Here is a 20,431-nt window from a genome sequence, read left to right as displayed (position 1 = left end):
AACTGCCACAAAAACCTTAATTGATTAGATTAGTCCATGGCATTCCATTGCCTAAGCATCTTGCTAAATCCGGCAAAGCTGCTGGCTTAGGTGTAGTAGGGTCGAGCGGCATGCACAGGTACCTTCCGGCCCTTCGGTCCATCCCGACTAATAGACTCGGCCTCACCAGCAGCGGCTCGCTCACCCGTTATGTTTATTAAACGAGCATTCTCGTATAACGAATTTACTCATTAACTTGATTTTTCATTATCATGCTGGCGCAAACAGCTACCAGGACTTGTTGCTCAAGTTGGGTCCGGTACATGCCAGGCTCTCTTCTATGCCAAGCTATTCGGACACTAGGTCTTGATCCCAAATACACACTCTCACACCACATATTACGGGGGGTCGACGGAAGTTAGAGCGAATAAGGTTCAGAGTTTCTTAGGGATTCGCTGGTTGACGTTAGCCGGATGCTCGCCATGTTTTGCATTTTAAGACGGGACCCTCAATTTTGCTTCCTTTTCCAACTTCTCGAGGATAACCTCGCAGCAGGTCCAGATCCGACGGCGATTTTTCAGGTTCAACCAGCTATCCTGTGTTTCGTTCTCTCCGTCTCCTGGCCCTGCTGCAGCTTCCTTGATGAGACGAATCAGATCCTTGTAATTAACCTGCCCAGCTGCTTGGGCAAGGTTTTGCCGAACTGAGTCTTGGTCGATCCATGGGCAATCGTAGCCCAGACGTAACCTCCAGAAGTGATCGGGTAAGGCCCGTGCAGCTCCACGAAATGCGGTACTGGCAATGACCAGATTGATGACGGACGGCGATGGAAGCATCTGCAACACCCTGTAGCGGAGGTCCCACGGTAGACTTGACAATGGATCTACACCAGACAATTCTAACGCACCCACGTTTACAATTGCATTCGATGAGCCTGGGTTCGAACACTTTGAGGCAGAAATGAGATCAGAGGTGTCGACTGGCTTCAACGGGTCCGCAACTAGCCACTGAAATGCGTCAGCTCATACTTTGATGCACGGAGAGTGCGCGCTTGAGCATCATTTAGGTAGTCTTACCTCATACCCTGGCTCCGCTTCCCACTCTTGCGCTTGAAAGTCCTCCGTACCACCATAGACTCTACTGTCCTCCCAGTCGATGGAATTGTCCATGGTATGCTTTAATCGAGCCTGCATAGCGAGATACACCCGGCGCGGGCCCAATGGCTGCGAGCTCGAACCCACAGTTTGATGTACAAGTTGAAGCATCTGCCAGCAGGTATCATGTAGAAAAAAGCCATCCAGATTGGCCCATAGCGTTCTATCGCTGCTACCTGTCTTTTCGCCAGGGACTGTGAGTCCATACCACGGATCATAGGTGCCCTTGAATTCATCAGGCACAGGCACGGACATGACGATGGACACCTCTACAGCCCAACATTTATGGACTTACAATTTCAGTGAGATAGTATGCATCGTCATCGTCCTGCATTCGATTGTGCTTGTCACTCCTGCAATCCCTAGGACGCAGCATTCTCACTTTCTCTAGCCACTAGCAAGAGTCAGTCACAAGATTCCTATGTCGACTGTTAACATACCATGATATCCTTCTCAGATACCAAATCCCTGCTGTATCCCATGAGGGATGCGCAATAACTATCGTGTCCACATTCCACGGTAGAGTTCTCGTCATCTTCTCCGTCCTCATCGTCTTCGGCCTCTTGTCTGGTCTGAGCCCCGCAGTTACACTCATCATCGTAACAAAGGCTTCGGTCTTCGCCTTCCCAGGCGGTGGAAGCCTTTCGGAGATCATAGCAGGACAGTGGCCCACCGCAGATGTTGCAGTAGAAGGTGATTTTTCCCATTATCACCGTATTGGCAAATGTGACAAAGGCCAGACAGACAAGTGGGGGGAAGTAAAATATAAGTTCTAGATGCTCTAATAATAAGAAAGATCTGGGTTGATCACAATGCGGCAAGCGAATCCCACGAACCAACGCAGAATACGAGGCACTAGATAGGCCTGGACGCCTGGTGGGTGGATGCGCTTCCCATGCTAACCTAAAATACGAGCATCTAAGCTGATCCTGTATTAGCCAATGAAGGGATCGTCTGTTTCAGGCTATCTCTGGGTAACCCACTTGGGAAAATTAGAGTCCGTAGAACCACTGTCTATCTACCCGTCGGAGGACTCAGGTACCTGGCCGAACTAGACGCACGACTCCAGGGCATACCCATTCGTACACGCCAGTGCAGTCTGCGGCCCTTCAATATCGATAACATAACCATATTCACATCCAGCAAAGCAGACTTTGAACTGGTCGCGATAGAAAGCGTCATACTTTAACCAATCAATCAACCAAGATTCTATTAACCTGATGTAGCCTATCTATTGAAATCCAGCTATGGAAGATGCGTTAGGCAGTCTATAATTGTTAAATCTGCTCATACAATGTATAACAGTATATTCAAATAATTAGGCCTCGAAACCTGAAAGGGTTGGTCTGACGGTTTTTACCTCTTCGGTTGCCCCATCCCATCAAGGATTTTCTTTGATATTGGAGTTTGACGTCTCCTTTGTTCATTGGGTACATGTAGACCCTCAGCGTCCACCAGCTTCTTAATCTGCTTGAGCCCTATCAGTGGATGCCCGAAATTGGACCGTTTGATTCTGACCGCTCGATAACGATAATGACATAAGGCTTGATGGGGCCGTGCGTGAATTACCTTACTCAGCTTGTCAGCACTCGCGGTCCGAAGCAGCGACAGCTTTGTAAGCCCAACTTCTAACCGCCTTAAGGGACGATTATAGCGGGGTATTGATTACCTATATAGACTAGGTCTCCTTCATCAGAATTTGTTCAATCAATCACATCGACTAGCGATCACATCTTGCCAAAATGGTCTGCCCCACAAACAATATAGCTTTCACTTCTCCAATAAATCCTCCTGGGTCCGAATCAATCCTCACCCGCAGTCAGATCTGGGCTGGTTTGCTCCTCAAGATCCGCTCTGCAGAGACATTCGTTCCAGCCGGCATTCAGTCAACGTCAGTCCTCAGTGAATCTGTTGACGAAGCTGGAAATCCCGTCACCATCCGTGAAGTGGTTTTCCGCCAAGACCAGCGGAAAGTCAAAGAGACTGTGACGGCCCACAAAGACTCGCGCGTTGATTTTGTCCAACCTGATGGGAGTACCGTCAGTAACATTGTCAGCGAAGGTGCGGAGGGGGAGCTGTATATGACGTATGTCTTTGAGTGGAGGCACCCAGGCGCTTCAGAGGAGGAACTGGCTGTGTTGAGGGAAAGGGAAAAGAAGATGAGTAAGGTGGCTGTTGAGGGTACAATTAGTGCCATGAGGGAGCTCGCTCGAAAGGGAGACATCTAATTTCACTTACGAATGTTTGGGTTTGCTTTGGATCTATATTGTTGTCGAAGCTATAATACATAATCTATTACGGCCACTGAAAGAGGATGATAATGCTTGCCACACGGTACGCTGTTATACCGGCCTGTTATGCTTACATACTATCTTCGAGGAGGGCTTACAGGGCCTGCAACTTGGTAAAGGAGGAAGTGCAGGCAAAGGAAGATCCCTAGATCGGGCTACGTCTATCTCTATACCAAAGCAGCTCATCTTCTGTCTAAACCATGCGATTTGGAATGCCCGTAATAGCTTGTTACTTGGCGATCTCAACACCATTGGTGGCGCCTTAGGATACAAAGTCAGCCTTAGTCAGGGAACCAAGAAAGTAACCGGACTTACCAAGAGCCTTCTTAATGTCACCGTAGATGGCGAATTGACCAGCGGTAAGACCACCAATCATAAACAGACGAGTGGGAAGACCAGCAAAGGAGCCACGAAGACCCAGCTCACCAGCAATCTTTACAAGACGKGAGATGGTGCTCTCCCCGGGAAGTCCCTTGGTCTTGTTGATCTTGGACAACATAGTATCAGCAGGCTGAGAAATGATGGCAGCAGCGAAACCGGCAATGAGACCAGATCCCAAGTTAACACCAGTCTGGGCGCTATTCGACAGCTTAGACTTGTCAAGGCGAGCAAAAACGGCCTCAGCGACCTTTTCGTAAACGACAAACTTAGTCACTGTGTAGGGCACCCTGCATCATATCAGTTATCATCGTATTTCTAATCTTATCATCAGGACCATGGAACGTACTGCTTCAAGAGGATAGGACCAAAACCACGGTAGAAGGCACCAACGCCCTCATTCTTGAGAATCTTGCCGAAACCACCAATCAGACCATTGGCGAAGCCAGGCTGAGAGACAAGACGGATACGTGTAGCCTCGAGAGGACAGAGAGCGATAGAGGCGAAAAACTCAGCGGAGGCAGCCGAGACAGAGTAAACGGCCGCACGGTTCTGACGCGCCTTTTCAAGACCAAGAATGTTGATGGACTGCTGCTTAAAAAACTCATAACCACCAAATTTGAAGGCGCCCTGCATGAAGTAACCAGCAAAGGTTGGGCCAATGCCAGTCAAGAGAGCACCAGCGCCCTCATTTTGGATGACTTGACGGAAACCACCAATCATACCACGATTATAGGTCGCTGGATCAAGCTGGATCCTCGTCTTGACACTGTAGGAGCATCAGAAGTCGGGAATACCCGATAGCAGAGCTGAAGCTGTTAAACAACATACACATCAACCGGTGTAAAGGCACCGTGGGTGACCGAACAGCAGACAGCACCGGCAAAAGCAAACCGAGCGTAGAGGCCAAGGCCCTCGAGCTTCTTCTCAGGGGCGGCCGGGGCCAAAGCTGCAGGAGAGGCGGCCATTGCGGCGATGATGAAGGGGGCGCGACGCAAAAGACGGGGAATGCGAAAGAAACAAATGTTGATGATCTCAAAAGATGAAAGAGTAGAAATTTAAAAGCAAGGTGTTCATTGTCTACTGGGGCTGCTAGCGTGGTTACCTAGACTAGGGGGCGGCTGGCCGCACACGATGATTCGCGAGGTCTTTCAATGTTTAGTGTTGTATCTGTGTTTCACCAGTAAGTTGAGGCAATATCAGACGCTGACCCACACACTATGATATAGTCTCCTCCACTTCCTACCAGTGTATTTAAGATGTCATGACTCTCAGATGCGCCAGGAAGCACTATAGCAGATGACGGGTGGCGCCTCTTTCCGTGTCAACTGGGGCGAGTCCATGATCTACCTCCTCTAGAAAGCTAAAGTTGAGCCTCAAGATTGTTGCACCAATTGGTCATCAAAATTGGATCGCTGACGCTCGGTCATGACTGCTTGTGGCTAGCAGGGTTTCGGTGATGGMCAATCTTTCTATTGGACAGATCATTATACGTATTGGGCTGGCTAAGAGTACATTGTCCGAAGTCTCCCGGTACCTTTTTAGTCTAGCTGTATTAATTCTATAATACTCAAATTCAGGAACGAGGCAAATATTTGAGTACATAACTTATAAACCATCACCAATGGACTGCTATCCAGAGTATTCATACAATTAATATTACCAGTGTAGATAGTGGATGAACATATATATATATATATATATATTTAAGGTACATCCATACCTCCATACTAAGGTAGGTTAGGTACTCTGCGGTTGTCATGAGTTTTCGTTGTCCAATCTTCCAGTTCATAATCATTGCTAGTCAGCTAGTGGATTATTTTCCACGAATGGCAGGTCGCGTTAAGAAATGCCTCAATGCAGGCCTGACATGATATCAGATATTCGATCCATACCGTATCTACCTTATGCCTGTATCTTACTAGCGGCGTGCAAATCACTAGTCCGTCTTTTAAGGATGGATGCCCGACCTCCCACTTCCAAACACCTCTTGTTCTCCTATCCTACGAGAATCTCCTGAAATTGCCTCACCTTCATTCTTGAGCCTAGGTACTCGTGTCTGCCCGCCAACATGCGTGAAATTGTGAGTTCGCTCACTGACATCGGAATTGCCTGCCGTCGAGATCGCTGACTCTGATCTCGATTACGTAAATAAAGGTTCATCTTCAAACCGGCCAATGCGTGAGTCAATTCCGGGTCTCATGGAGAAATTGAAGGATTGCTAAGTTGCGACACTCATTTGCAGGGTAACCAAGTTGGTGCTGCCTTCTGGTAATTCAGCCGTCATACGGAGTACCCAGCATAGCTCCATAATGCTGATCACTCCCTAATTCTACCGTTCTTATCTCTGACATGGTCCAGGCAAACCATCTCCGGCGAACACGGTCTCGATGAGTCCGGCATGTCAGTCATCCGGTCGCTGTCGCTTACGATCTATCTGACACTAACATAGGTACAATGGCACATCCGATCAACAGCTGGAGCGGATGAATGTCTATTTCAATGAGGTCGGCAACTCCAAATACGTCCCTCGAGCCGTCCTTGTCGACCTGGAACCGGGAACAATGGATGCCATTCGCTCCGGCCCCCACGGCAGCCTTTTCCGACCCGATAATTTTGTGTTTGGGCAGTCCAGTGCGGGCAACAACTGGGCCAAGGGTCATTACACTGAAGGTGCAGAGCTGGTGGACCAAGTCATTGATGTTGTTCGCCGTGAAGCGGAGAGCTGTGACTATCTGCAAGGATTCCAGATCACCCATTCTCTGGGCGGCGGGACTGGATCTGGCATGGGCACGCTTCTTATCTCCAAGATACGGGAGGAATTTCCCGATCGGATGATGGCAACTTTCTCGGTCCTGCCATCCCCAAAGGTCTCTGATACCGTGGTGGAGCCGTACAATGCGACCCTTTCAATCCACCAGTTGGTCGAGCACGCAGATGAGACTTTTTGCATCGACAATGAGGTATAAGTCCTGGTGATTCCACGTCGAGGCGAGCTAACAAAGACAGGCGCTCTATGATATCTGTACACGTACGTTGAAGCTGTCTTCTCCTTCGTATGGTGATCTCAACCATCTCGTTTCGACGGTCATGTCCGGCATCACTGCCAGCTTCCGATTCCCTGGGCAGCTGAATTCCGACCTTCGGAAGCTGGCCGTGAATATGGTTCCCTTCCCCCGGCTGCATTTCTTCATGGTGGGCTTTGCTCCATTGACCAGCCGAGGAGCCAATTCCTTCCGCGCAGTGTCTGTCCCAGAACTCACACAGCAGATGTTTGATGCCCGGAATATGATGACAGCTTGCAACTTTCAAAACGGCCGCTTTCTGACCTGCTCCACACTCTTGTAAGCTTCCCCCCCCCTCATTCTGAATCGGAGACAAAGCTAATCAAGACTCAGCCGCGGCAAGATCTCCATGAAAGAAGTCGATGATCAGATGCACAATATCCATACCAGAAACTCCGGTTACTTTGTGGAATGGATCCCAAATAATGTTCAAACAGCACTCTGCTCTGTGCCTCCAAAGGGCCTGAAGATGTCTGCCACTTTCGTGGGCAATTCCACTTCCGTCCAGGAGCTCTTCCAGCGCGTGGCGACCCAGTTCACAGCCATGTTCCGCCGCAAGGCCTTCTTGCATTGGTATACAGGCGAGGGCATGGACGAAATGGAGTTCACCGAGGCAGAAAGTAACATGAATGACCTGATGTCCGAATATCAACAATATCAGGATGCGAGTATCTCCGACGGAGAGGAGCAACAGTATGCCGAGGAGGAGGAGGCTTTTGAGCCTGAGGAATAAAGCGAGGCAACTTTACCTGTCTCTTGAATGTTGACAGACGACACTATTCAACTTCAAGCTTATCATTCTTGTCTCTCTCTCTCTCTCTCATAGGAGATTGCCTCGACTTTCTCCTATTGTTTATGATTGTTGCCGTTTTTAGTTGCTCAAAGGAAAAAGGCTGAATATTAAATCCCAATTTCAAGCTAGAATATAGCCAGAATACGTGTGTATATGTGATAGCTCGGTGTTCTTATACAAGGCTTTATAAATAGAAGCGAAGAGCTATTAGTAATTAATACTACTGTAGTTCTGGGTTTGATACTACCAGAGGTACTCTCGTCTTTCATGCACATTCTCATTGCCCTGGTCGGGTTGGACTGACGTGGAGAGCAAGAAAGACCCCGGTTGTCCAACTTTGCCGCGATATAAGCAGTGCTGCTGCCCTCGGCTCTATAGCCAGCTGGGAAGAGACTAAAGAGATCTGGTCGTTGGGAAAATGCACACCCGGGGCTTTGCCTGTCAGAAATCATGAAGGGTCACGGTTGCAGAGTAAAACGCGCACTTGAGCTTAATTTCGATCGTTGCCATGCTGGAGATTGTGGGAGGTACGCTGCTCACATAACTCTGCTGCAGTATTTGAGCCAGCTTGGATTCGGCAATCACTTCTACGAGTGCTCGCAACTATGACTGAGGACAACTGGTGACGATTGCAAGCTTGATTTTGTTCGTTCCAACATAACAGTTGACCATCTTATTTTGTGGCTGCTAGATACGGGGTCGTTCCGGCAGATCACGTCCTCTGCTCTCAAGATGCTCGCGTCTCCTGAAGCACACCCGAATCTGTCATTCGTCTGTAATACCACGACAGTCGGCCAGGTATACACAAACGAGATGACCATGATCAGGGGCTATTTTACCACTTCGTAGCTCTGCGACATAACAACCTCCTTGTGGATGACGGGACGATCCGGCGGATGGTAGCTCTCTTCAAGACCTGCCGTCGACTCCTGTTGCGGCTCACTGCTCTCGACGGTCGAGATGAGCTGCGCCTGGTCAGTCTGTGTCATGAGCAAGGAGTCGTGATTGGCGCTCCTCTTTGAGCTGGAGAGTTTGTTCCATCTACTGAGCTCGTGACTGTGCTGGTAACTGCCGCGCGTGGACTTTCGGCTCTTGTTCTTCATAGAGACGACATACGAGCTCAAAACGGGCAGACATGCACAGATCAGTCCAATACCCGCTTCCGCATTGCTAAGAGATCATCAGTCACGGTAACGGGGGACGAAGGACATTCCACATACGCAGTCAACACGCAGTGAATCCAAAACCATGTTGTGTCCGCTGTCCGTGCCTCCCTGACCATAATGACCAAGCGCCAGATACTAAAAGCAGTGGCGAGTCCTCCGGCCCCCAGAATGCCGAGGACCCGTAGTTTCTTGGTTATCGACATCTGTAGCGACCACAGCATCGGCACTGGAAGAATGAGGATCCAAAGGTCGCTGGCAATGCTGATGGCCGAGTCGGCTATGATGACCTTCTGTTGGTCGATACAGGTGCCGTGGCTGGTGCCTTGCCAATATGCGGAAATCGGCTTGCAGAAGAAGATCTTGATAAATAAGGCCGGGATGTAGTAGAGCAGAAGCACGATGATGCTCGCGTAGATGATCATGACCTTGTGCGGGTCCGGGGCGAAGATCCGCAGCATTACGGAGAGCAGGGCCAGCTTGACAACAAACACCATGGGAACGTAGATGAGCGTGATCGCGTACGAGGCCTTGACTCGGGTCAGCATTAGTACTTGCTGGGGTTTCTGTCTGCCGGATGGTCTATCTACCTTCTGGAAATGGATGAATTTGCTCTTAGGAACATCCCAGGCGTGATATCCACCACCATAGGCATTAACTGTCTCCGTCAATATCGTTCACCAGCTTACTTGGTCTTTGGCTATACGTACGCACAAGCATGTTGGCACAAAACCCAACGAACAGTACCTGTCACGGCATGGATATAAATTCAACAAATTCAAGATAAATGGTCGAGGGTCATACCCATCCTGTAATTGTCAAATCTGCGGAGACAATGGTCAGTCACTATTTAGCAACGATCAGGTATCATAGTGGTCGACTTACAGTCCTCTAGTCCCAGGCTTTTCCGAAGGTGCGCACTGATAAAGACACGCAACAGCACTGTGATAGTCACAATGATCATACACAACACTTGAGTTGCTAGATTCACCGTATGAAGGACGTCTTCAGGATGTGCCAAATTGGACACGGCCCCAGGTGGTGGCGGGATCACTGGTTCTTCGATCATCTGGGGCCCGCAAGCAAGGCTGTAGATAGCGAGTAGTGGTATCTCCAACCACCAGAGTGGTGCGTAAACGGTTCAGGGGAGAATCTGTGCGTGAGGCTCGGGCAGCACGGCCATTGAGAAAGAGGAGGAACAAACACATAAGAACAGGAAATGGATAGGTGACCGAACGTATATGAATGGAGAAATGGCTAGGGAATCCATAAGTACAGGGTTGTCCATCGCGTTTCATGCCTTGGACTGGGGACACAAGGTGCGGGAAGCAACAGAAACGCAACCACGAGTCTGGGATTATTTTCCGTTCCACCAGATCTCCTACGACTACGAGTGTGTATAGGTTCTTGGTAGTGGCGCCATCAACGCGCTAGCTCCACCGCAAATTTAGTCCCCTTCCTTCGATTAACTAGTTATAGAGAGATCGCCATGTTCATCAAATATCCCTCGCAGCCAAGAGCACTAGATAAATGACGGCACAGGCGGATGGCCCCAGGATCTAGATCCCTGTAGCGCAAATCCTTAGAAGGTATTGATCTTCGCGGAACGTGTCCGCCAACCCGCTAACAAACCGACTGGTCGTCCTTGACGTCTCCATTGAGCCAGATGCAATTGGCTAGATTGTAGCGCAACTGAGGTCCACATGGCCTGTCGTGATGATGATTTTTGCTGGCCCCCGGTGGGTTAATACAAACACCTAGCGTCATTAAAGAAAGCGCAACGAAAGCTGTTAGTGCATACGGACTTGCTAGACCTGCAAATTGCGCTGTTTTGCTGCAAGCAAGTATTAGTGGGCAACTTCCCGTGTGTCGTCGTTCTCGCGGCATTTGAGCTGGGAGAGACAAGCTCTGTAATAAGTCAAGCTGCCTGCCAGCTGTATATTCTCCACGCAAGTGAACTCCTGGAATTTAAGAACCGATTACAGGGCATGAATATTAGGCAACTAGACTTAAACATAGAAACCTCTATAATACCAGGGGTTCCCAGGAGCTGTGCACAAGGCCCACTAGACATACTGTCTACAAGGGATAGAACTCAAACAGGCCATATACTCAACTAATACACCATAACAAATGCCTTCTCCATAAAAGAGTGTATTGAAGTAGAAGACACGGCCTCAGAGCACGAGCAAACCTTCAGTGGAGATCTTTACGCAGATTTCTACGCCCCAGGTGGGTCGCAAGTAGCTTCTGACCCGGTCAAGACGAATTCGAGTTATCGCGACAATTGAATGCCGATCCTACCAGATGTTGTCAGCAGTAATCCCATGACTGGCAAATCTCGGACACCTACCTATTGCTCCGGAGCTATATGCGTCGACGATCTGGACGATAACGCCGTACGTCGCCCCAACTAGGAAGAAGAGCCCCAGAATCACCAGGCCGCAATGCAGCAGGTACACGACCCTCTGGATCAACGTCCCCTTCCTGTAGTGGCCGTGGTCGTACAACCATAACCAACCGGGAAGGCTCATGGCCAGAGGGGCAAAACACACCGATCCCACGAGCGCAATCAGGTAATTGAATATGGGGATCGCCTCCGCCAGAATAAATGCGAGTGCGCCGAGGACGATCGTACTGGCGAACCAGGTGCCCCAATGAACGATAGTGTTGGCCTGCAAATGGCGCGAATTCCCGAGGATCCGGACGAAGACGTACTTTGCMCCGATCTACACGAGCGCCGGTTCAGCTACGACCGACCATGCGCGGGCAGGTATCTGGGGACTCTTACATGCAGATAGAGGGTGCCGCTCACGATCAGTCCGATCAAGGCCACACCATATGACACCATCTTGATCGTTTGTCCAGCACTCTATATGCGGCTGTTATCGACTGCTCAAGGGACATGGACAAAAGGTTGGAGAGCAATGGATACGCACCCCAAGCGATGGGCTCGCCACCCACTTCCCACACCAGCGATAGACGACCAAACTAAAGGCGAGGTACGATGCGGTGACCAGCGACATAGAGGCATACAGCGGCTTCTTGTAGTCTTTTGGGTTCCGCATCTCGGAGATGACCGGCAGGAAGGCACTGGTACCGGCTGAGGAGACAAAAATGGTACAGGAAGCGACCATGCCGGCGGCAAAGCCTGGGTTGTTAATGGCGACGAAGCCCAGCTCGTACGGGCCTTCCTGTGGTGCAGCGGCTGGCCGGTCTCGCGTGGTCACCCCGATCACCACAATGAGCACGGCGGCGTAAATGGACAGGAATCCTGCGTAGGTCAACCAACCGACGTGCTCAAGTTTGCGGATCGAGGCCGTTGCGGTGATCACCACGGCGGCCAGGAATGACCACCAGACGGTGCAGGCTCCGTGGTGCGAGAGGGCATTCAGCGCCGTTGACACGCCCACGATGCCGCTGCCCGTCACCAGCACATAGGCAATGATGAACAACAGGCCGGTTGCCTCCCTGGCCACAACGCCCCCGGCCACCTGAGCCATGTCGGCAATCGAGTGGCAGTGAGGGTGTCTCATGCGGAAGTTACCGAGGATGACAAAACAGTACGTGTTGAAACATCCCCAGGCCACAATGCTGATCGAGCCCCCCACGGCTCCCAGCGAATACAGCGCCGACGGCAGCGAGAGCACCCCTGTCGCGAAAAGGATCTTGGTGAAGATCACGGCCGCGTTGAACCAACCCACCTGGCGGAAGTTGACCCCAGAAGCTGACTTCTTGAAAACCTCCCCTTCCTCGTCGAATGCCACCGCGCCTGGGCTTGCTTGTTCAGAATCGTACGCCCCATGGGCCTCTGCCTGCTGTTTGTCTAGCATGGCGATACCGGAAGCGTATTCTACCGTTGTCTCGTTTTATTTTTTTCCTTCTTTTTGCTTTTTCCCAAGCTAGCGAAGGGAGCCTTATATAAACAGGTTCGATACTTTACCCAAATCCCCAAGCTCGGAATTTTGCGATAGCATGTCCTCGCTTGAGAGCACAGCTGGTCCTTCGACCCACTTAGCGGTATGTTCTAGATGCCAATTCATTTATCCGAATGGTCAATTATTGCTCGCTATCCCGTGGCCCTTGGTCATGGAGGCGAATTAACTTCCAAGGCCCACAGAGAACCTTATGGCTGAGAGACTAATGCAAGACGATTATCTGGGTAATGCCCTTGTCGCAGGATTATGAATTTGAACCAGGATATTCGTCGCTAAATCGGTGGGAGGGGCCATTGGCCACTAAAACACAGCCGCGCATAGCACTATCTGAAAAATTGCATCTACTAAACCGTTAGCATGTGCCTTAGGGCGCTGGGCGGGCCGATCCCTGCAATGCGCCTGTTCAATAATGTTTTTCCCCCCTCCCGCTTGCGGGACGCCGAGGTTATTATTATTCTTTCTGGATTTGTAGGGGATTGTTCTGCTTTCCTTTCTGTTGGAAGAGGGGCCATTCCCTGTCTGCGAATTCTGTTGCATGTTCAATCTGGTTACCTGGATTTGGTCATTGGGATAGTCTCTTGCTCTCGGAGTTGAGATATATATATTCAGTCCGTACTGGGATGAGATAAACTGCTCTGGAACCGGTTGCAGTTGATTTTTCTCTCCTTTAGCTCCTTTTCGCCTATCATGCCACGTAACGCCAACCAAGACGGATACCGGCTCGGAGTGGACGTCGGCGGCACCTTCACAGACGTCTACGCCTTCACGCCTGACGGCCAGATTGCAAGAGCCAAGGTTCCGACCACTGTTGAAGATCAAAGCATTGGGGTCAAGGCCGGAATCAAGAAGGTGCACCAAACGCTCAAAGAACGCTACTCCTGGGATGGGAAGTTCCAATTCATCCACCATGGTACTACCACCGCCACCAACGCGGTTCTCGAAGGCAAAGGAGCACGGACCGGCCTGATCGTGACTTCTGGGCACAAAGACATTCTGGCGGTTCGCCGGTCCCAGATACCTGGTGGGCTGGGTGCCTGGCTGCACTATACTCCCCCGGAGCCGATCGTGCCCCTGGAGCGTGTAATCCAGTGTCAGGAGCGCATGTCGGTGGATGGCAAGACAGTTGTTGCCGTGGATACGGATGCGCTTCGTGATGATCTAAAGGCCTGGGTGAAGGAACGGCCCGAGGCTGTGGCGATATCATTGCTGAACTCGCACTGCAACAGCCAGCACGAAACTTTGGTGGCGAATGTCGTCCGCGAGGAGCTTGGATCGGATGTGACTGTGATCTGCTCAAGCGACGTTCTCAGAGAAGTAGGCGAGTACGAGCGAACAGTGACCACCTGCACCAATGCACTGGTCAAACCCGTGGTTCAGAGCTATCTCGGTAACCTGCAGGGCCTACTGGCGGAGGATGGAGATACAATCCGCATCCTCAAGTCGGACGGCGGTCTGACGAGCTTGGAGCTGGCGGGCCAGCTGCCCGTCAATATTCTGATGTCTGGTCCAGCTGGAGGAGTACAAGGGGTCGCCGACGTCGTCACGCGAAACACTCCCTATAAGAATCTGATCACCTTCGACATGGGCGGCACGTCGACGGATTGCGCGCTGATCAACCAAGGGAAGCCTCAGCTTCGTCGCGAGACCGTGGTCGGCCAACTCACCGTTCGGTCGCCCGCCGTGGACATCCGGACCGTGGGAGCAGGAGGCGGTTCCATTGCGAAATACATGAGCATCACTGAAACCATGAGAGTTGGTCCGGAGAGCGCAGGCGCCAGCCCGGGACCCGCATGCTACCGCAAGGGAGGGGCCGAAGCCACCGTCACGGATGCCAACCTTGTGCTGGGATACCTGCCCGAGAACCTCTTGGGAGGCGAATTTACTCTGGACGTGGAGGCTGCAACGGCCGCGGTCGGGAACATCGCGGAACAGATGAAGCTGTCGGTTACCCAGACCGCCGAGGACATTATCAGGCTCGTGAACGAGACCATGTACGGAGCCCTGCGCCTCGTGTCGGTCGAACAAGGCTATGACCCGAAGGATTTCGCTCTTGTCGCTTTTGGAGGTGCAGGACCCCTTCATGCCAATGCCGTGGGCAAGCTTCTCGGCGCTTGGCCGGTCATTGTTCCCCCTTCGCCAGGTACTCTGTGCGCCTTGGGGGATGCGACTACTCGGCTGAGCTACTCTCAGTCATCCTCTTTCATCCGCCTACTTTCCGCTACAACAGCACAAGAGGTGAAGGACCGATTTGATGAGCTCGAAGAGGCAAGCCGGGCAGCCATGCAAAGATCCAACGCAAACCGTCCGATACAGCTGAACATCGCCTATCATGTGGATCTCAGATACCGAGGCCAGGCATTGAATCTGACAGTCGATCTGCAGGCGGAGGAGCTACTACTAGAAGACCAGCCATGGCGAGAGCTCCTGCGGGCGAAATTTGACCAGCTCCATGAACAGCAGTTTAAGTACTGCCTTTCCAATTATGAGCTGGAACTGATGCGCCTCGAGGTCGTTGCCGTTGACGATTCGCCCAGCATCGAGCTCCCCCGGCTCAGCAAGGCGGAATCACCTGCACCACCACCTGATGCAATCGTCTCAAAGAAACAGGTCGTCATCGAAGGACAGACAATGGAGGCCACGCTGTGGGATCGGGAGAAATTGCGCTGGCAAGGGATACGGGTGGATGGCCCCTGCATCATCACCGAAATGGACAGCAACACCCTGATCCTTCCCGGATGTTACGCCGAGATTGACTCGATCGGAAACATTCTGATACGCCCAGCTGATGATCGGACAACAGAGCAGCCGAACGGCCAGACTGCAGAAGCGGCTTTGGAGACAGTGCAATCGACGCCCCTGATCCCCACGCTGGTTGCGTCTGCCTTGGCCTCCATTCGCAGTGAAATGGACACCCTCATGCTGCGTTGTAGCATGTCACCTGCGATTCGTGAGCAGCAAGATGAATTCAATGTTATCACCACTGCCGACGGCAAGATGCTTGTCGGCCAGTTTGGCAGCTTCATCACCCAGTTTCTGGGCGTCTGGAAAGGCACGATCGAGGAAGGTGATGTGTTCATCACCAACGATACCTACATGATTGAAGGAGCTGTGACACACTTGAACGACGTGATTGTCCTGCTGCCAATCTTCCATGAGCACCGACTGATCGGATGGGCGTCGCAGTTCGGGCACTTGACTGATGTCGGAGGAATGGTCCCGGGCAGTATGTCCATCAACGCGTCATCCATCTTTGACGACGGCGTCCAGATCCCGTGTATCAAGCTGTACAATAAGGGGGTTATGAACACCGACCTGGTCGAGCTGCTCTGTCGCAACTCGCGACAGCCCGACTGGTACAGAGCGGACTTGTTTGCTATCATCACTGCATGCAGAACGGCAGCCAGCCGTGTCTGTGAGCTCGTCCTGCGGTTTGGATGCGAGGTCTATCTCGCGGCTTGCTCTGAACTGCTCATGCGCAATCGCACAGCGATGGCCCAGATCATCGAGAACGATTTCACCGATCAGCCCTGCACATTCACTGATTTCGTTGATGACGATGGTCACGGCATCGGCCCCTGGGCCTTGACCTGCACAATGAAGAAAATCGATGGGAACAGGCTGCTGTTTGACTGGAGTGGGACCTCACCCCAGAGCGAGCACAGCATCAATTTCTATCTCTCGGAGACCATGTTCAAGATGTTCATCGGCTACTACATGATCGCCGCAGCCGCACCGGGCACAGTGATCAACGACGGCTTCCACGACCTTATTGACATCTATATCCCCGAGGGCAGCGTTCTGAAGCCCCTCCGACCAGCGCCGATTTCCTGCCGGACTCATCTGCTGGGCAGAACAATGGACGTCATGCAAGCGCTTATCGGCCAGAGGAACCCAGTCTATGCCGCCGCCGCGGGCTTCAGCGACTCTCCCCACTTCTTCTACTCTGGATACAAACCAGATGGAGAGTGGTACCAGTTATACCAGATTGGCTTCGGTGGCGTTCCAGCACGGAACGTCGGCGACGGCCTTGACTGCCATTGCCTGTTCCCCGCTATCAAATCGATTCCCACCGAGATCATCGAACTGAACTATCCTCTGCGCATCGAAGCCAACGAGAGCGTCCCGGACAGCGGCGGGCCGGGATTCTACCGCGGTGGCAACGCACAGCGCACGCTCTACCGCTTCCTGTGTCGAGGAGAGTTCAGTCTGCACGATGACCGCTGGTTCACGAAGCCCTGGGGGATCCGCGGCGGCAAACCGGGTTCACGTTCCCGGAAGGTCCTCTATAGATACTCCAAGTCTCAGGAAAACCCGCCGGTGGAAGTCCTACCCTCAAAATGCGACCACATCCGCGTCGACCCAGATGACCTCCTTGAGTGGGTGACTTGGGGAGGCGGTGGACTCGGAGATCCATTGACGCGACCGGCAGAGAAGGTGGGACTAGAGGTCCGTCGCCGATTGGTGACCATCCAGGGCGCCTACGATAATTACGGTGTGGTAGTGAATCCGGATGATCTGAGCGTGCGTGAAGCCGAGACCAGAGCCTTGAGGACGAGTATGATGGCTGCTCGGGATGCAGTGGGCAAGGCCCAGCAGTATGATCGAGGAGGCACGATCGAGGAATTGACCGAGTCTTGCCTGAAGGAGACTGGGCTTCCTGCGCCGAGTCCGCAATGGACGCTGGAGCCTTACGGACCGCATATGTCGGTTCCGTATGTCAAGGGGTGGTATGCGCGGATGAAAGAGGCGAGAGGCTGGGTGCTGTAGTCGTAGATCGTAGGTTGGCTTGTCTCCAATACTACAGCGATACCTGTCCATATTACTAGATGGGACTGACCATAGTAGTGGTGCTTAAATAATATAGAACGGCCACCGCTCCCTATTCAGCATTTTGGCTCTACAGTGTCATGTTGAAACCAGAGGGATCACCCATGATTAAACCTTATCTGATCGAGATACTTCCTGAGAAACAAATGATATATTGACAGTTAAAGCTATAGCTAGAATCGGTTCACTCCGTCTTCGGCCGCCAATTCTCCTGCCACTCGATGCATGGATAAGCGTATCGGCCGAGGGCCATCATGGGAAAATAATGAGAGTAGAGGGAATATCCCATGTAGAAGTGCTTCGGGAATCCAGTTCCGGTATAAGCCTTCTCCTGCCACGTAGCTCCCTGAGAAGCAGTCCTCGTCTGCGTCCGCAAAAGGTACTCTACTCCCCGTTGTATTGCCCATGAGGACGGTGGTAGGTATGGGAGCAAAGCCATAAGCGCCCAGGCAGTCTGCGATGCCGTTGATGGGCCAGAGCCAGCTCGCGAAGAATCTTTATAAGAGTCCACGGTCTCGCCCCACCCACCGTCTCGATTTTGAACCGTCTCCAGCCATCGAATCGCTAGGTCGACGTCATTTTTCATGCCGTCGGCTCTCTTGGACCATATGCTATCCTTCGAGCCGAAATATGCCATTGCGCAGAGGGCAGCGCTTGTTCCGTAAATGTAGTTGCAGCCCCAGCGCCCATACCAGGCTCCGGATGGTTCCTGTGTCGCCGACAAGTAACATAAGGCTTTTCGAGAGGCCGACGCAATGCGATCAGTGAGGACGTTTGCCTTATTCTGCGATTCCTGCCGTGCGCTGACTGCTAGGAAAACGCCAAAAGCCTCAAGGACGTGGCCAGTCACGTCCGCGGTGGACGGATCGCACAATGCCTCCATATCACTGAACGGGATCTTGTTCAGAAATAGGTTATTGTTATCGCGATCAAAGGCACCCCAGCCCCCGTCGGTATTCTGCATTCCAAGAAGCCAATTCAGGGCATCCAAAATGGAGGCAGAGCTAACCAGCCGCTCGTCTTGCCGGATTATTGCCATAACGGCGGATGCTGTATCATCCACGTCAGGGTACCATGTGTTGAAATACCCGAAACTGAATCCGCCGGCCTTTAGCCCAGGGTTGTTCACCTTCCAGTCTCCATAGTTGCCTAATCTCTGATGTTGCTGTAGCCAGCCCAAGGACCTTGTGAGCCACGGGCCGGATTCCATGCGTGCGTCGCCGAGGGCAATAAGCATTAAGCTCGTGTCCCAGAATGGAGAGACCGTGGTTTGGATTCTCTTTCCGTGCTTGTCACGGTATGCGAAGCGTTCGATAGCTTCTAGGCCCTGGCGGATTGGGTCCGAATGCAGCGGATAGCCTTCAAGGTTTAGAGCAAGGATAGTTCCGTGTAGCGGCGGCATAATGTCTCCGATGTCTCCCACATCCTCTTGATGCTCCAGAATCCAGTCGACACACTTTCGAAGTGCGAATGGGCGGATGGGATTCAAAGATCTCAGCCCATTCAAGCGGTGCAGGATCGAGTCCGCCAAAGTGAAGATCAACATAAACGGGTCGAATCTCCATGCCGTCGGTTGATCATGATTGTATGGTACCATTTTATCCTTCGGGTTGCACCACAGCTCATCCAGGTAGTTGCTAGAGGTTGACTTTCCAGCCGGAAGAGCATAGATTGGGCGATGGTGTGAGATAATCAGAAGAGGCACCACAGTTGCCCGCGCCCAAGCTGACCAGTGATAGATACTGACTGGTACCATGGAAGGCAGCAGGATCAGCTCTGGAGGCAATTCCGGTACAGCGGCCCAAGGAAATAAGCCGAACATGGCGAGGTATATGCGGGTAAAGATGCGGACTCTCGCGACACCACCCGCTGTGATCGCAAAGTCTCGTGCGCTGCGCATTGTCGCGTCGTCCTCTGAGACCCCCAGGATTTTCAACGCAAGGTACGCCTCTACGGTCACCGAGATATCACCCACATGGTCGGGGACGATACTCCAACCACCGTCAGCACCCTGCGTGGAACGAAACCAGGAGATGAATGCTTCTCTGTCCGCATCAAGGTCAATGCCGAGAGCCTGGCACAGCAGGACATGCTCAGCGGTGGTTGTTGCGTTGGTTCTGACTTCGCCGCACCAGTGTCCGTCAGAGTGCATCAGCTCTCTGCTGTGAAGGCCAGAGAGCTCGAGCGCTTGCTTGACTCTGGGGAGCAAGGGATCATCTGGGGCCTGGCCCTGAATTCGTAGCCCTTCTGTGGTAATCGCCTCCGTTTGCAACATTGCGAAAGATTAATTTGTATAGAGAAACGTCAATCGACAAAGTCAACAGGAGTACGGGTTCTATATTGAGATGCGATGGTTCGCTAAATACGCTACTTGCGTGGTCACAGCGGAGCCGTAGCACTTCTTGCCGACGTATTTACCTAACGGAGGGTCCATGACTGTAGACCTTATGAATCCGGCAAGAGGGTGGAAAGTTAATAGCCTTGAACTCTCTTAGTAAACTGTACTTGGCACTGGTGGTTGTGGTTGGCACTATGGCTCCACTGCATGCTAAGCAACCTGTCCACCCATCGTCCAGCTCAGTCAGAGTTCAGCTATGGATACTTGGAGCTTCCATGCATCCTGAATTGCACAATTGTAGCGGTAATGATGAGTGACGCACACAGTCCATTCCCTGGAGGATGCTACCAGTGCGTTCTGAGGTTGCAAGTAGTCCAGCCACCAAGCCCTGCCTTTACAGAGGTGATGAAGATAAAGCTAGCAGGTTCCTTCTCTGTATATCCTCGTCATCCATTTTCCTCAGTGGCTGGGTGAAGTATCCGACCCAGGGACCCGCGGCAACCGA

General features: G+C 51.9%; 8 protein-coding genes across 8 annotated transcripts; 3 read left to right on the top strand and 5 right to left on the bottom strand.

The window, feature by feature from the left end:
* Positions 1-473: 473 nt before the first annotated feature.
* On the bottom strand, positions 474-1,840 carry Asppvi_010815 (uncharacterized protein; the record flags this gene model as incomplete). The annotated part of the gene is made up of 4 exons (XM_043306651.1): positions 474-986; positions 1,056-1,358; positions 1,429-1,527; positions 1,574-1,840. 4 exons carry the CDS (start codon positions 1,838-1,840, stop codon positions 474-476), a joined length of 1,182 nt encoding a protein of 393 aa, XP_043162586.1.
* A 1,035-nt stretch (positions 1,841-2,875) lies between these two features.
* On the top strand, positions 2,876-3,361 carry Asppvi_010814 (SRPBCC family protein; the record flags this gene model as incomplete). Its single annotated transcript, XM_043306650.1, has 1 exon — positions 2,876-3,361. One exon carries the CDS (start codon positions 2,876-2,878, stop codon positions 3,359-3,361), a length of 486 nt encoding a protein of 161 aa, XP_043162585.1.
* A 292-nt stretch (positions 3,362-3,653) lies between these two features.
* Positions 3,654-4,770, bottom strand: Asppvi_010813 (putative mitochondrial phosphate carrier protein (Ptp); the record flags this gene model as incomplete). The annotated part of the gene is made up of 4 exons (XM_043306649.1): positions 3,654-3,685; positions 3,740-4,092; positions 4,152-4,571; positions 4,634-4,770. 4 exons carry the CDS (start codon positions 4,768-4,770, stop codon positions 3,654-3,656), a joined length of 942 nt encoding a protein of 313 aa, XP_043162584.1.
* A 1,103-nt stretch (positions 4,771-5,873) lies between these two features.
* On the top strand, positions 5,874-7,600 carry Asppvi_010812 (tubulin beta chain; the record flags this gene model as incomplete). Its single annotated transcript, XM_043306648.1, has 7 exons — positions 5,874-5,885; positions 5,960-5,983; positions 6,048-6,073; positions 6,164-6,205; positions 6,255-6,765; positions 6,812-7,146; positions 7,201-7,600. 7 exons carry the CDS (start codon positions 5,874-5,876, stop codon positions 7,598-7,600), a joined length of 1,350 nt encoding a protein of 449 aa, XP_043162583.1.
* An 890-nt stretch (positions 7,601-8,490) lies between these two features.
* On the bottom strand, positions 8,491-9,543 carry Asppvi_010811 (uncharacterized protein; the record flags this gene model as incomplete). The annotated part of the gene is made up of 4 exons (XM_043306647.1): positions 8,491-8,830; positions 8,881-9,353; positions 9,414-9,481; positions 9,534-9,543. The coding sequence occupies 4 exons, from the start codon at positions 9,541-9,543 to the stop codon at positions 8,491-8,493; spliced, it is 891 nt and encodes a 296-aa protein (XP_043162582.1).
* A 1,127-nt stretch (positions 9,544-10,670) lies between these two features.
* Asppvi_010810 (uncharacterized protein) lies at positions 10,671-12,656 on the bottom strand (the record flags this gene model as incomplete). The annotated part of the gene is made up of 4 exons (XM_043306646.1): positions 10,671-10,750; positions 11,177-11,552; positions 11,615-11,695; positions 11,763-12,656. 4 exons carry the CDS (start codon positions 12,654-12,656, stop codon positions 10,671-10,673), a joined length of 1,431 nt encoding a protein of 476 aa, XP_043162581.1.
* Positions 12,657-13,448: 792 nt separating this feature from the next.
* Positions 13,449-17,528, top strand: Asppvi_010809 (uncharacterized protein; the record flags this gene model as incomplete). The annotated part of the gene is made up of 1 exon (XM_043306645.1): positions 13,449-17,528. One exon carries the CDS (start codon positions 13,449-13,451, stop codon positions 17,526-17,528), a length of 4,080 nt encoding a protein of 1,359 aa, XP_043162580.1.
* A 244-nt stretch (positions 17,529-17,772) lies between these two features.
* Positions 17,773-19,863, bottom strand: Asppvi_010808 (terpene cyclase/mutase family protein; the record flags this gene model as incomplete). Its single annotated transcript, XM_043306644.1, has 1 exon — positions 17,773-19,863. The coding sequence occupies one exon, from the start codon at positions 19,861-19,863 to the stop codon at positions 17,773-17,775; it is 2,091 nt and encodes a 696-aa protein (XP_043162579.1).
* Positions 19,864-20,431: the final 568 nt, after the last annotated feature.

The sequence above is a fragment of the Aspergillus pseudoviridinutans genome (genome assembly GCF_018340605.1).
Source record: "Aspergillus pseudoviridinutans IFM 55266 DNA, scaffold_8, whole genome shotgun sequence".
NCBI lineage: Eukaryota > Fungi > Ascomycota > Eurotiomycetes > Eurotiales > Aspergillaceae > Aspergillus > Aspergillus pseudoviridinutans.
Note: the sequence above shows the minus strand (reverse complement) of the source record. Positions and strands in the feature narration are given on the sequence as shown.